This window comes from Acipenser ruthenus, chromosome 26, assembly GCF_902713425.1.
Source record: "Acipenser ruthenus chromosome 26, fAciRut3.2 maternal haplotype, whole genome shotgun sequence".
Lineage (NCBI taxonomy): Eukaryota > Metazoa > Chordata > Actinopteri > Acipenseriformes > Acipenseridae > Acipenser > Acipenser ruthenus.
The window spans coordinates 2,878,418-2,892,477 of NC_081214.1; the positions used below are offsets into that span (position 1 = coordinate 2,878,418).

Consider the following 14,060-nt stretch of genomic DNA (forward strand, 5'->3'; position numbering starts at 1 on the left):
TATCCTATTTATCAAAGTCTGCACTTTGGGAAATGTCCTGTTAAGTGGACTTGAAAGCATTTAATGATAGTGATAGTGGGGCAACAAAATACATGGGAAACTATTTGGTCTTCTTTCATTCTCCAATAAAACTAGAAAGGAAAGGTCTGGTTATTATAACCACCTCGTGCTGAACGTTGATTAACCTCCACGGCCCGACATCTTTAAAAACAGATCATTGATTCACTAAGCCAAGCCCCTTCGCTTCCTGGCCCTTACCTCTTTCAGAGCCTTTCAAAATCAATTTACAGGTTCAATATTTCTCAATATTTCCTGGCCAAAGCGCGGTCAGGCACATCACAGATCCTTTGATTTCATTTAGCCCCTCTTTCCATTTTTCATTTCGCCTTACCGAGCTGGGACTCTCTGTGGCTGCTTGTTAGAAAAGCAATCAGAACTCTTCCGTTCGCTAGAACTGCCCGTGTTCAAGGATTGAATTATGTGGGCTTGGGTAATTTCCAGTTCAAATATATTTCGAGAGGCGATAGACCCTGTCCTTATTTAACAGCAGCTGCTGAGAATCATTCAATCAGGTCTTACCTTTTTCCAACCTATCAGATCAAATTCAAATGCTTCATTGTGTGGATATTAAAACCACGACTCCCTCCATATACATACCTACACCACTCAATGTATACTTTATCACACTCTATGTATATTGCAAAAAAAACAGCAGAAACAGCATTTCAACTCCACCAGTCTGTCTGATTTGATTATTTATTCTTCATGACAGCAAGCCAAAGTTTGTCATTCCAAAGTCTGCATTTAATAACACAGATGGCTTTTAATTATTATAATTGTTATTTTTATTAATGATTATATATAATTTCCCTCTAAAACAGTTTATAACATACAAAACGGACAATGTATTTGTTTTTCACACAATCCTATTTTTCAGGGCAATAGCATTAGAAAGTGGCAGTGAAGATGCAGTATTGTATAAACTGTACATGCTCTCTCTACCTGCAGTTCCAGGCAGCACTATTGCAGAGATTAGCATTGCACCAATCAGACATGACAAAAAGGAATGTGCTAACCGACCAGCCACAAGAGGGCGCTACTGTACCCGGAAAGAACAGCATAGCTGATCTGACTGGCTGTGCATGCTGTACTTTTACAGTAGAGGGGAGGGGGGTGCACTGTCGTCTACGAGTGCAAAAGAAATTAGAGTTTAACTCTGATATCGTTGGACTGAGTTAGAGTCGTATTTGCGTTGTGATACTTCAAAGAATTATCTGTTCTCGCTGCAAATAAAAAAGGGTTCAATTTCTTAATTTGAAATGGCTCTCCGCTAGCTAAGCAAGTGAAATATTCTTCTGAAGAAAAAGTCAGAGAATGTCAAAAAAAAAAAAAAAAGCTATTTTATATCTTGTTCATGACATTTCTCGTCTGGTTTCACAGACTCTAATCATTTTAGACTTGCCTAATGTTACTTAGCTAAGGTATGGCAATTGAAGATTAGCGCTATTCAGAGAGGTACATGAAACCAGCCATGTAGGAGCTAGTCATTGAAACTTGAAGTTTTTATAACAACAACATTTAGTTTTCTTTTTAGAAAAAAAGAAACAGGTGTAAATTTAACAAGCTTTGACAATACAATCCCTTATAATTCAGACACTGCACAACAGACCTATCCTATAACTCTTGCGTTTGAATGAGACAGCTCTGTGACATGTCATCAATGTTCGTAAACACTACTGGCAGTTCAAATGGGACTGGAACTGGATGGGGACTAAGGAGGATCGCCTGCTGGCATTCCTACTTATCTCAGCATGAGAATCTAACATAAAACAGCATCTGGGTAGTTGGTACTGTGGATGGGTTCTGCATCTCAATGGCTCGGACCTTTCAGAGACGAAAAGCTCAATGTGGTTTTCAGCAGGAAAAATGGATTCGGGGGGCAAGCGACAGAACATGAAACAGAAAGAAATATTTGCAACTGTCCGTTGTATTCACTGCATACTGAAATCGGCTGTGTCGGAAAATCCACATGCCTTGAACCCAAAAAGCACAAATGAAACAGCGGAGAGCAAGACCACAAAACAAGCAGGAAAGAGCTCTGTACAGCAGCGCTGGCCCTCTGCTCACTGACACAGCACTGGAAGCCATTCGCTAGTCTGGCTGATACAAAACAAATGAATTACAAAGGCCTCTATATAAGAGAGAAGTAAAGAGGGTTTGTGAAAGTTCAGCGCACTCCAGGAAATCTTCTTCCTTTGAAGAGTGTCTGGCCTGGTCCCAGATCCTGTGCTCACACGACACTGTAGTGGAGCTCAGTGCTGTGGCTGCCTTCTTAGCGGACGGCTCACATACACCCTGTTTCACTTCAAACCCAGGATCTCCTGTCTTGTAGCTCTAATCACGGCTGTACTTTGTACTGAGCACTTCAGAAACTTTGAATCCAGGCAAGGCAGACAAAAACCAACACAAGCAATGGGGAACACCTACAAAAAAAACGTTTTATGCAGTATAAAAACTTAGAAATTGAATCTTTTAAAAACGTACACACACACACACGTTACAATTGACAACAGTTGCAATTTTCCACATTCCTCCGACTCAAAAGGTGTAAAATCAAACCTGCTTTTTTGCTCCTGGAGCTTCAGGATAAAGAAGCCTTACATTCGCATTACAAAAATATCTTATATAGATCATGTTGGATTGCACATGGTTCTCCTGCTAAGTCAACAGTCCAGCAATCCATTAGCAGTGCAGTCGCTGCTGTCTTTGGGGTGATATGGCACGTCTTCATTACACAAGGCATTGGGAGACAGGCATCCTCTGCTCTAAAACAGATCACAAATAAATTCTCACATACAATATAAAAACATGCAAGAGCACAGAGACAGAGTACCATAAGCCAAGCTACCAAACCCACATTTTAGCTTACAATTTAGTTGTATATAAAATAATTTTTATCTTGTCATATCCAGAATTTTTTTTGGCTTGTTTCTTCTTAACTTCACTTCCTTTTTTGATAGCCTCTCTTCTTGCCCAGCGTTACCGTGACTTTCAGGTTATGGGCTGGCGCGTTGCGTGCGGACGTCACAAGACACAAGGTAACACGCAGGAAAGAGAGAAGAAAAAAAAAAACGTGACCCAGGAGTCCTAGGTCCTCTCATGTCTGATTGGCTGCCAACGCAGTCATGTGATCGCCTGTTTCAACACTGCTGATGCACTTCTCCACGGAGTCCGTCTCCGATTGGCCAGCGAACAGCAGGCTGTTCTCCCTCAGGTCCTCCTCCTCTGAATCCAGATCACCCAGGCTCTCGGAGTGGTTCCCATCATGGTTCTCCAGGTCGCTCACTTGGCTCTCCCCGAACTCCATGATGGTGGGCAGGTTCCCTTGCTTGGGGCACCGTTTCCGCAGGCTGACCAGGAAGGGCTGCGGCAGGGAGAAGATGTCCACGTTGTTGCCCAGGTCGATCCACGTGATGCTGGGGAACATCTCCAGGTCTTTGAGGGTGTCGATGATGTCTCGCAGGACGGCCTTGGTGAGCCAGTTCCCGTTGACCGAGAGGGTGTTGAGCAGAGGCAGGGCGCTGAGCGTGGGGAGCAGCTGGAGGAAGGCTTCGTCTGTCAGCTCTGTGAAGCACAGCTCCACGCTGGTGACCAGCCTGGCGTTCTGCTGCAGGTACGAGATGAGCCGGTCCATGTCCTTCACGGTCAGGGGGATCCCGGACAGGTCCAAGGTGTTGTTGTGGGGGGGGCTGGAGAGGACAGCTTTCAGGCTGCCAGGAAAGAAAGAACAGGACGGGGTCAACCTTTGAAACAACGTGTCCCAAGCTATTTAGTACAAAGTTATGCAACATTAACAGTTAATGAAAATCAAAATATTCAATTTTAAAAAATTCAATGTTTTTTTTTTTTTAATGACTTGCCAGTTTTTGAAAAGGTCCCTTGATTAAATGATGCTGAGAGCAATACAAGTACCATTTAAACTGAGTTTCTTAATGCTTGTTAGGAGCATCGTTTGTTTCAAGGAAAGGTCCCCTAACTGATTTGAATACAGATTGCAGCAGTTTCACAGGGTCACAGAACACATGCTGACAGATGCCACACTGTGGCACTGTGACTTCACGCCCACTCAAAAGCGATGGCTTTGCGCTTCGTACCACTAAATTCTTTACTGTTTTGTTTGTAACTGTAGCTGATTGAGAGGAGAATCTCCGATGGGATCACAGAGTCAGATTAGCCTGTGCAAGCAGCATACAACTGCTGTTTAGAACTAATAGCTTCCTCGCTGCCTTCCAAAGTTTTGATTTAGGTCCAATTTATTTTCCTCCAGCTCAAGCAACTTATTAAAAAAAAGAAGCATTTAGCTGGCAATGAAAAGCAGCTGCAGCCCTGCTCTACTTAGGGGCTGTGAGGAAACCAAAATAAGACAGATTAATGAAAGCAGACAGCTCCACTACACTGCGAAGCTGACGAGAGTTCCCTGCACGGAAACGCTCAGCCTTTCAATTCTCACAGGGCCCCGGCAAGCTGGATGCTCCTGAACTCTGGAGACCCACAGCTCCATTTTCCCATCGGAAACCACGCTGAAAAAAAAATACAGAAAACACCTCCCTAGCATCCTCCTCCCTGCCAAAATATTTGCCGTCCGTTTATGTGACCGGAATTGGAATCTTGTTGGAACGGTCTCAGAAAAAAAAAAAAAATAATAATAAAAAACACACACAGAACTCTTTCCCAGCCAATCAGTGTTAGAAATGTTACATTATTAATATATAAAACAGCCCCAGGATGTGTCTTTGGCAAAAGCACATTTTCAGAAAGGAATAACAATAATGTTATAAAAGAAGCAGGAATCCACTTGCAACAATAACAGCTCCTGCCAGCAGCTATGCTGCTTCTTGCTAGTTTTATAGGTTTATTCCTCTCCGAAAGTGTTGCCTGTGCCTCTGCATGTTATATTGTGCTTCCATCACTAAGGATGATATAACTGTATGGATCCAAAGCGTTGCCAGAGTTTTTCTACGGCAGCCAATTCATTCTCTGTTTTAACATTCAAAAGATCCACCTTTAATGGAAATATATGTCCTTATTTATTTTACCATTCAATTTATTTTTCCGAGCGACCCCCAGCTGTCTCGGGCTTCAGATCACTCACAGCCTCCTCGCAGATTTACTGCACCACTGCAATCCCTCGTTCACAGGTAATGATGCCGGAAGCTCAAGGTCGCTGCCGGATTGTTTTTCACGCTTCAGGGAAGGTCAGCCACTCCTTCCGACTGTCATTTGAATTACCTGAGTTTGATTACTGCTTTGAAAAGGTGGAGGCGAAGCAAGGCTAAGCTTTGCCTGTGAATGGTCGCAGGTAAAGCTTTCCCCCGGCGACACTGTAACGCACACCTGTAATGACTTCTCTCACACAGGAAGTGGCAGGAGCTGGCCGCCCGGTCGCCACGGCAGCCACTCAATTGAATAAGCTACAGAGCCTCAGCTGCTCACAACCTCAACGAGCAGTCACGGGATTTCTTCAAAGTCAGAAGCAAAAAACGAAGTCTTCAGCAGCAGACTTGCAATATTCAACATGAATACATAAAGATGCAATGGAGTAACGACACACAGTGCTGCACATGCTGGGGGATGGTACCGGCCACTCAGAAATAAGCAACAAGTGAACCTTTGACACACACATGCTGGGGGATAGATTTAGGTGTCGAAGCTTTAGGCAGGGTTCTGTCCGACCAGGTACTAAAAAACAGAAACTAAACAAAGGAGGTTCTTTGTATTTGGGTCCTTATAAGTCCACTGGGGGATAGGGAAAGCCTTGTGAAAGGGCAAAAAGCATAGAGGGGCTTCATAGTGAAAGTGCTGTGAATACAAAGTGTTAGCAAACATTTAGAAATACTACAAGAAACGGAATGAATTCCACGGCAAACGCTTGGACTGGACGCTTTTCTCAATGTCTTCAGTAAGCAGGGCAGAGGGTCGGTGTCAACCGGCGATCAGGCAGTCTTTACCACTGCACGAGCACTGTCTCGCCACCAGGGGTCAGTATCCGCAGCGGCAGCGCATCACACCGCACATTCTGGAAATTGCGAGGGTATGAGGCATTCCTTTAATGCAAAACTCATTTGATTGGCTGACCACGCCTTGATACAGTAAGTAACTGGGACAGGCAGGTGTTCCTGAAACCTGGTGTACAAATTGCTGTCTTTATCTGGTATAGCACGTTGCATCCTCTCAGTAACTCAGCTGCATTGCCATTAGGCACGCAGTTCCCATCTCCCAGCCTCTGTTGTTAGCTCGAGTTGGATTACTGACTTTCCACATCTATCATTTTTCTAACATCAATTATATATGCTTCAGTTCCTTTGCTTCCTACAAAGTCCATCTGCTTAACAGGTCCTCTGCTGCTAGATACACAGCGAGTGCAATCTAAACAGACAGAGGGCAGGCTAGCAAGCCGGCTTCAACCACACCACGGTCACTGGCAAAGGAACGACTTATCCAGCCCTGCAAAAAGCTGACGGACACACGGATGGATCCACTGAAGACATTGTTAAGATCTCCAGTTCTGCTTGTTCAAGTACTAAACATCACTGTTGCATTCACCTTTTACAATGTTTCAGCAGTCTACCAACGGAGTCTGTAACAGGTTCAGGGGTTATAAAGAGTTCCATTATTATCTGGAACAGTAATATGTGGTCCTTGTTCATTTTCGTTCAGTTAATTCAATTTGGACAGCTGCAATAATCTTCTAATAATGCACTACTGTAACCAAGAAAGAAGCAACAGAAATGAATACTGGATGATATATATATTTATATATATATTAAAGGATGGCTATTTTAGGGCTGTCTCATTTCGTTAGATCAGTGATCAGCACACTTCCTCCCATAAAGCTTTAATAAACCAAAGCAGTGGCATAAAGCTTCTCCATGGTAACTGGGTTTACCCTCGCCCTTTACAGATCGCTAATCTCATTAACGCTGCAGCGAGGAATAAAGAGCAAGTTGTTTCACTAGCATTGTGTGGAGCTGGAGCCTGGCCATGTCTGGCAATGGGGACAGCAGACCACACGGCTTTCACACACGGCTCCCTTTGTCTCAGTGGCAATTGGGGAAAACTCAATTAAAAAAAGCTGACTTATCGCACCCGCCAATAGTGAAAGGGGGTTGTGGAGAGACCTCGCTCCCTTCTCTAGTTCCTCTGCCGCATCGAAACTGATGCTTGTGAGCACCGTCGTTCAGCTGGGGTACAGCACTGCAGATCCACTGCTGATGATGGGTATGAGCCAGGGGTTCATTTTAACCGGAACTTAGCATTAAGGAAGAGGGATGGCATTTTTGTCTCTAGACCTAATCTACTGATCTTGGTTTGCAGCAGCTCCCACATATGCTTCCAAGTTCTCTTCTGGTTTATTGCTGGCGTCGGTAGCTGCATGCCGACCTTTGCCTAGCCATGTTTTTAAGATAATCTTGCCATTGCTCAGCACCAAACAAATACAAGCGGAAGAGCTTTAGTCAAACAGCCCTGAAGGAAAGCCTGTGTAGGTGGCTCGCTGCGTGAGGCTCTGTAGAGCACCAGGGTGATTCACTGTTGAATGAATGCGTCATTGGAGCTCGCAAAATGAAAGCGATCAGCAATGGATTCATTAATTGTTGCATCACTATGTAACTTGTATAGGAAACAGTGCCACCCGCTGCTCAGAAGTGTTCTCACATTTCTTCGACTTGGTCTAGTGACAGTATAGCCCAGCGCCCTCCCTTAGCTTTCATGGGTACTCAGTGTCGACACACATCCCCTGTGCTGCTGCAGTGGCTGATCTGGATGCTAAAGCTGGTATGAGAGAGCTGATGCCTGCCTCCCGCTCCTGGCAGGGGGGCTGGGCACAGGGCACGAGCAGATTAGTGAACCCTGTTCTTTCACTCTGTAACGTCTTAGCCTAGATAAGCGCTTTTAAGACAGCACAAACATGTTCTCATCAATAGCGTACAATGAAATCCCTGCAATGCAATTTATCCGTGTTTCGCTCCTGGCGAGAGAGAAGCCCCGCTAGCTAGCGGCAGACTGCTCCCTTCCACTCCGTTTAACACAAAACTGCGTCAAATGTCTTTGAATTTTTTAATACACAATTCCCTTTTAAGATGTGTTCATTTTTTTTTTCTCTCTCTGAGTGCTTCTGAGTAGATCTGGTGCTTTTGTATTGAGTTTTATGATAATTTTTTTTCCATTATTGTTTCATCTATTGAAAGCTTCGTGCCCTGGCATGTGAGACTGTGGTCTACTGCAGAACAGTTGGAGCCAACAGTGTGTCACAGATAAGCTCTGGGGAAAATCTATTAAACCAATTATCTGAGCAACAAGCTATGCATTACATTACTGCATCCCTTGTAAAAGTTTACCCTAGTAAAAGCATAGCAAAGTGTAATAACACACAGTGAAAGCATGGGAAAGCATAGGTAAGCATTGCAAAGAATAGCGAGGTATGGTAAAGCATAATACAAATTGGCAAACCATGGTGAGCAATGGTACAGTAAATGCATAGTTTAACCATGGGGAAACTTGCACAAATACCATGGTCAATTTTATAAGGGTTTCACACACTGTATTATTAGAATTTGGTTTATGGCCAGCATTGAAGGAATTCAAATGGAAGGTGCAATGCATGGGCCGCTTTGATACAGCACACTGCGGAGTCCCTCTGACAGACTGTACAGGCTTGTAAGAGATAGGGGAAGGATCCTAACAGAAGATCCCTATCTCTGCTCTGTTGTGCTGTGTAATGCTGCAGCCCTGTCTTGAAACAATTTGCTGTCTTTCTGAGTTGTCCTTCCAGCTGGCTCGGGGATACTGTATGCTCCTGATTATCTGGCAGAATTCTAATTCTAATTCTAATTCAGAATTCTAATTCTAATTCTAATTCAGAATTCTAATTCTAATTCTAATTCAGAATTCTAATTCAGTCTGAGACGCTTGTTTTTTGAGCTGCTGGGTTGTTTTGCATGCTGCTGTGCTGTTTGTTAACATATTCATTATTAAAAGGAGAGATAGCCATTCCTACCATTAATGAAACAGGAGACTTCAAAGCGGGACCCATAAACCCTTTTATCGCAAAAGGAACAAAGAGAGAAAGCGGCTTTTCATTTGCAGTCTCCTCATTCATAATTGAAGACGTGGGTGGGAAGATGAAGCTCTGACAAGGGAGTGGTGCTGAAAGGTCTGGGACCATTAAACAGAGGCCAGCCGTACACAGCTTTTAATGCTACAGACTCGTGAGATGATGTCACCATGAGGTCATTTACAAAGAACATGCTCCATTAAGAAAGATAGGATACACACCAAAATATATTCTCTCTCTCTCTCTCTCTCTCTCTCTCTCTCTCTCTCTCTCTCTCTCTCTCTCTCTCTCTCTCTCTATAATGTGGTGTTTATGTGTGTTTTGGTGATGGCTGGCAGGGATGGGGTTAATCCCTAGCCCTGCCAAATACATGTGAGAATGTGGCTGTGCCCAAATAAGATAATTGGTGCTAATTGGGAACAGCCACAGAGAATAAAAAGAGAGTTTGCCGGTCCATTTGGAGAGACCACCAGGGAGCTGGGAACAAGCGAAAAGGCTGTGTGTGAATCCTGAGTAAAGGAACAGTGTGACCCTGTCTGTAAACTTGACGGTGTGGTACAAGAGTTTTTTTGACTGGTAAACGGCTTAGCTGTCCAGCTTTAGTTAGCACTGGAAGAAAAGTCTAGTCTGGTAATCCACGTGGGAGTTTTTTATTTTATAAAATTGCACAAACAAACCTGAGCCGGAAGGCTGTGTTATATATATTATAACAAAGAAGATTGCATGATAGAAACAGCCAACAGGAAAGTGTAAGAGACTCAGATGAAATGTTGTAGCTGTTTATTAAAATAGTGAGTTCTGAGTTTATCGATTTACTTTTCTTCATGAAGTTTTAATAATGATTGATCCTGATTCTCCTTGGATACAGAGTGGTTTGCTGGTTTGGAATTCTCTCTCTCTCTCTCTCTCTCTCTCTCTCGATGTTATCTAGGAATGGAAACCTTAAGGCCATGCTAAATAACAAACAGCTTTTAGGCATCCCCTTTGAAATAATATTGTAAGTAAAACACAATGTGAAAATTCTGATTTGCATCCCAAGCTCCTCTTGCAGAGCTTCTGTGTTCGATGCATTTCTTCATCCTGTCCACTGCTGCTATACATAACAGCTGCTGCAGGTCTGACTCACAGACTTAGGGGAGAGGAAGCCTGGGTCCTTACCGGGGGGGGGGGGGGGGGTGAACAGACTGCAAACAAGGCGTGTGTTTGTTTGGCTAAGCTACAAACTGAACACAAACTAGTTCCTATTGAGACGCGGTGCATCAAAGGGAAGGGAATCTGTAAAAATCATGGGCCGCAGTAGCATCCTAAAAGGATGTAGATTATAATACACTATCCTCTAGTTCTATCACCCTTATAAAGGTTTGCCACACAACCTACACACTTTTACTGTTTCTCCTTGGTTATACAATGCATTTACCATAGGTTACCATGGTTTGCCATGCTAAATAATATGATTTACCCTACCTCTCTGGGCTTTACAAGGCTTATCTATGCTTTACTGTGCTTTCACTATGGGGAAACGTAAGGGGAGAAGGGTTTAATAATGGTACAATGGGAGTATTTGTACACAGCAGCCAGGATGCAGTAATATATCCTGAACAGAAGGACACTGTGACAGAATTAGATGCAGTAGTCTTGTTATTCCTCTGATAAGGGCGTGAGTCACCCAGCACCTGGACAGGCTCTTGTGTGAGTAAGCGAGGCCTGTCTGTCTGCCTGCCTGCCTGCCTTTAATGAGCCTGGTTCTTTGCTTGTGAGCAGCTTTTAAAGTTTTAATAAAACTGCATGCAGCAGCAATTAGGAAGAACAGATGAAATGCCAATTAGACTAATGCATCCTTTTTCTAAATGAAAAAAATAAAATGAGGTTTGCTCCTGGCTGGGGGAGCTAAAAAGAAGGCTGCTGTGTTCTCTCTCAGTCAGACAGCAGCATTTAATACATTCATGGTCTGTTTTATAAACACTCCACACACACACAATGAAGATTTTGAACGCATCTGTAACACTGTAGAGAAACATGCCATTGCAGATTAAAATAATAATAATAATACAGTAATTAATTTGGAATGCATTCAATGAAACTTTTTTTTTTTTTTAATTTAGCCAATTGTTTTTACCATTTTCTCCCACTTTAGAACATCCAATTATTTTTAGGCTCAGCTCACCGCTACCACCCCTGCGCTGACTCGGGAGGGGCGAAGACGAACACACGCTGTCCTCCGAAGCGTGTGCCGTCAGCCGACCACTTCTTTACACTCTGCAGACTCACCGTGTAGTCCTCAGAGCTACAGCGTCGGAGGACAACGTAGCTCTGGGCAGCTTACAGGCAAGCCCGCAGGCGCCCGGCCAGACCACAGGGGTCGCTGGTGCGCGGTGAGCCGAGGACACCCTGGCCGACCTAAACCCTCCTCCTGGTTCAGCATTCAGAATGACATTTGAATTCCTACCCTAACTAGGAAGCTCTCCATCCTTTGCCTTAGCTGCTCCCTCTTTTTTCATTTCTTTGTTCTCTCCCCGTAAGTTCTTCGAGGCGAGTCTGCAATGTGGAGCAGACATGCAGACGCTTGACGTAACCGGTCCTTCTGGCCGGCAGCCAACGTCAGCCCCTGAAACAGCAGGAGGATTTCATGCATGGCAAAGTGAACTCAGCACTGCTCTGAGCACATGACATCCCCCAGGTGCAGAACCTCTTTCTGTATCTGCACAGATCTCTGTCAAAAAGGGCTTGCAGCTGTTTAGGAAACAGAATAAGCCAAGCTCCCTAAGACCCAACAGTGCCTCTTAACCCTTATCATCTCCCAGTGCTTCATTTGTTAACCCTGCAGCTGCCAGTGCGTTTCTATCCTCTGCTATGCATATGGCAAAATGAATTTGACCTGCATCTTCTGGTTCACCTTTTTGTTCACATTGCATTTTCACTTGCATCAAAAGGGGTGTTGATTTGATCCTTCAGTAGACAAGTACTTATGACGTCTAGAGAAGGATGGAAATCAGAAAAATTGCACAGCAGTTTCACCCATTCCAGGTTTTAATACTTGATTAGCCTCTGAGTGTGTAGGTAACAAACCCAGGTGAGTTTGCCGTCATCATGAGCAGATTGTGCCCAGTGACCCCCTCCCAGCACCCTGCCAAATACATGCTTGCAATCTACTTGCAAAGACTCCAATGTGCATCACCACCAGGATTTAAAAGATTAACGGAGCACTGGATATTTTTAAAGAAACTATTCTCCTGTTTCCTACAGGAGCGTGAGAACTGTTTAGATTGAAATAGTTCATACTGTGATCAAGACAGACGAAGCAAAGGGCGGGTAGGGTTAGGGTTAGACGTGAGCAAGCGATCGCTGGGGATGATTTTGTATGCTTGCTGTTGGATTTGCTATCAGGATTGATTAACTCAGCCTGGGAGAAAACATGAAGGATTTCCCTGGAGAGGGAGCCCCTTACTCTAATTATGTACATCTTTAGTGTATTTCCATCAGTCCTATATTAAATGACACTAGTATTAGATTTGCCTTTGCTATTATGTTTTACAGCAAAATGGTTCTTCATAAAAAAAAATCTTTACATATACTGCTGAGCTTGTGCCTTTCATTGTGTTTTGAAGTGAACTTGAAAGCACTGTGAAAAAATCTTAGATGTATCTGAACAATAAAAACAGACACACGCCACAGCCGTCTGTGCCAGTCAGCCGCATCGATTTCTCTACTCAGGTGTGCAGTCCATGACCGCGAGCCGTGGTTTTGAACAATCAAACAGTGTTCCTGTATTTTGTCTCTTTGTTTGATGCTTTATTTTTCCCCCTAAACCACGAGGATGCGTTCCCTCCTCTGCACTTCACACAGTCTGAAGAGCACTCCAGTTAGGAGGAACGCTCAGCAGCTTTGTGTCTCCACCTCAATGACTCTGACCGCTCACTTCAATAGAGAGAACAGAAGAGGGACGGGAATACATCACTGAAGAGGAAGCCCACATTGTGCGATGGAGAAATACAAAAGAAAACTGTAGGCAAGTTTAATGTGGAGCATTTTGGGTAAATGTGCAAAAATATAACATCTTGCATTATAGCTTCATGTGTAGTATACTATGTAGTTCTTTGCTAACAGACTGGGTGCACATTATATTCTGAAAAATATATTTGCACTGCACAATTACATCACAGGGTGGCGCTGCACATTAATTAAACAAAACGCCCACAGACTGAAAGGTCAACATTAACACCATAAAGGGGGAGCATGTATTATCACATGCATGTGCATTAACGGTTGTATATATATGTTTAGTGCAGTAAATAAAAGAAAGGAGAAAACGCATTTAGCCAGACATTGCAACTGTGTGATTTAAAATGAATGCACGCTCTCGTTTTCATGGCTGTCAGTGTGATCGGAGCCCTGTTTAATATCAGGGTCACGCAGCTGTGGCTTGAGCCGCCTGTAAATATTTAAACTGAAGACAGCGCTGAGAGACTTACTTGAGCAGGGCAAGCTAACACACAGTCTGGAGATTCTGGAGGACTGTCAAATTAGGGAATGAAATCCCTGGGCGATTGTGGGCTAATTATCTCCAGGACTCATGACATATTGACAATACTCTCGAAGGCTGGAGAGCAGGAGCGAGGAGGGAGGGGGTAGGGTGCTTTCAGTTGCATATTAGCAAGAAAATGTGTTCTTTACTAAGCTTTGGTTTTCCATTTTTTTCAGGCATAGCAAACAGTGCCACCAGATGAACAAATATTGGATTTAGGGCCAGGATTTCAAAGGGAAAATCAAGACAAGCGGTCCTTTCCTCACCTTTACAATTGAGTACCAATTAATATATATACACACAGTATATATGCCTATAGTGGAACATCCACAAAATGAAGTTTCCTGTATGCTGAGTTGATCTGGTTCTGCAGAGCTGATGGTGACCCCAGATGAGTGGGTCACAGTGACAGCAAACAAGACCCCG

At 43.7% G+C, this 14,060-nt stretch overlaps 1 protein-coding gene across 1 annotated transcript in view; it reads right to left on the reverse strand.

Annotated features, from left to right (window-relative positions):
• Positions 1–747: 747 nt before the first annotated feature.
• LOC117429285 (leucine-rich repeat-containing protein 75A-like) overlaps positions 748–14,060 on the reverse strand; it is a 32,358-nt gene continuing 19,045 nt past the window's right edge. The window contains exon 4 of the mRNA XM_034907079.2: positions 748–3,770. Within this exon, the coding sequence (XP_034762970.2) occupies positions 3,158–3,770 (613 nt within the window). The 3' untranslated portion in view covers positions 748–3,157. The remainder of the gene's footprint in view (positions 3,771–14,060) is intronic.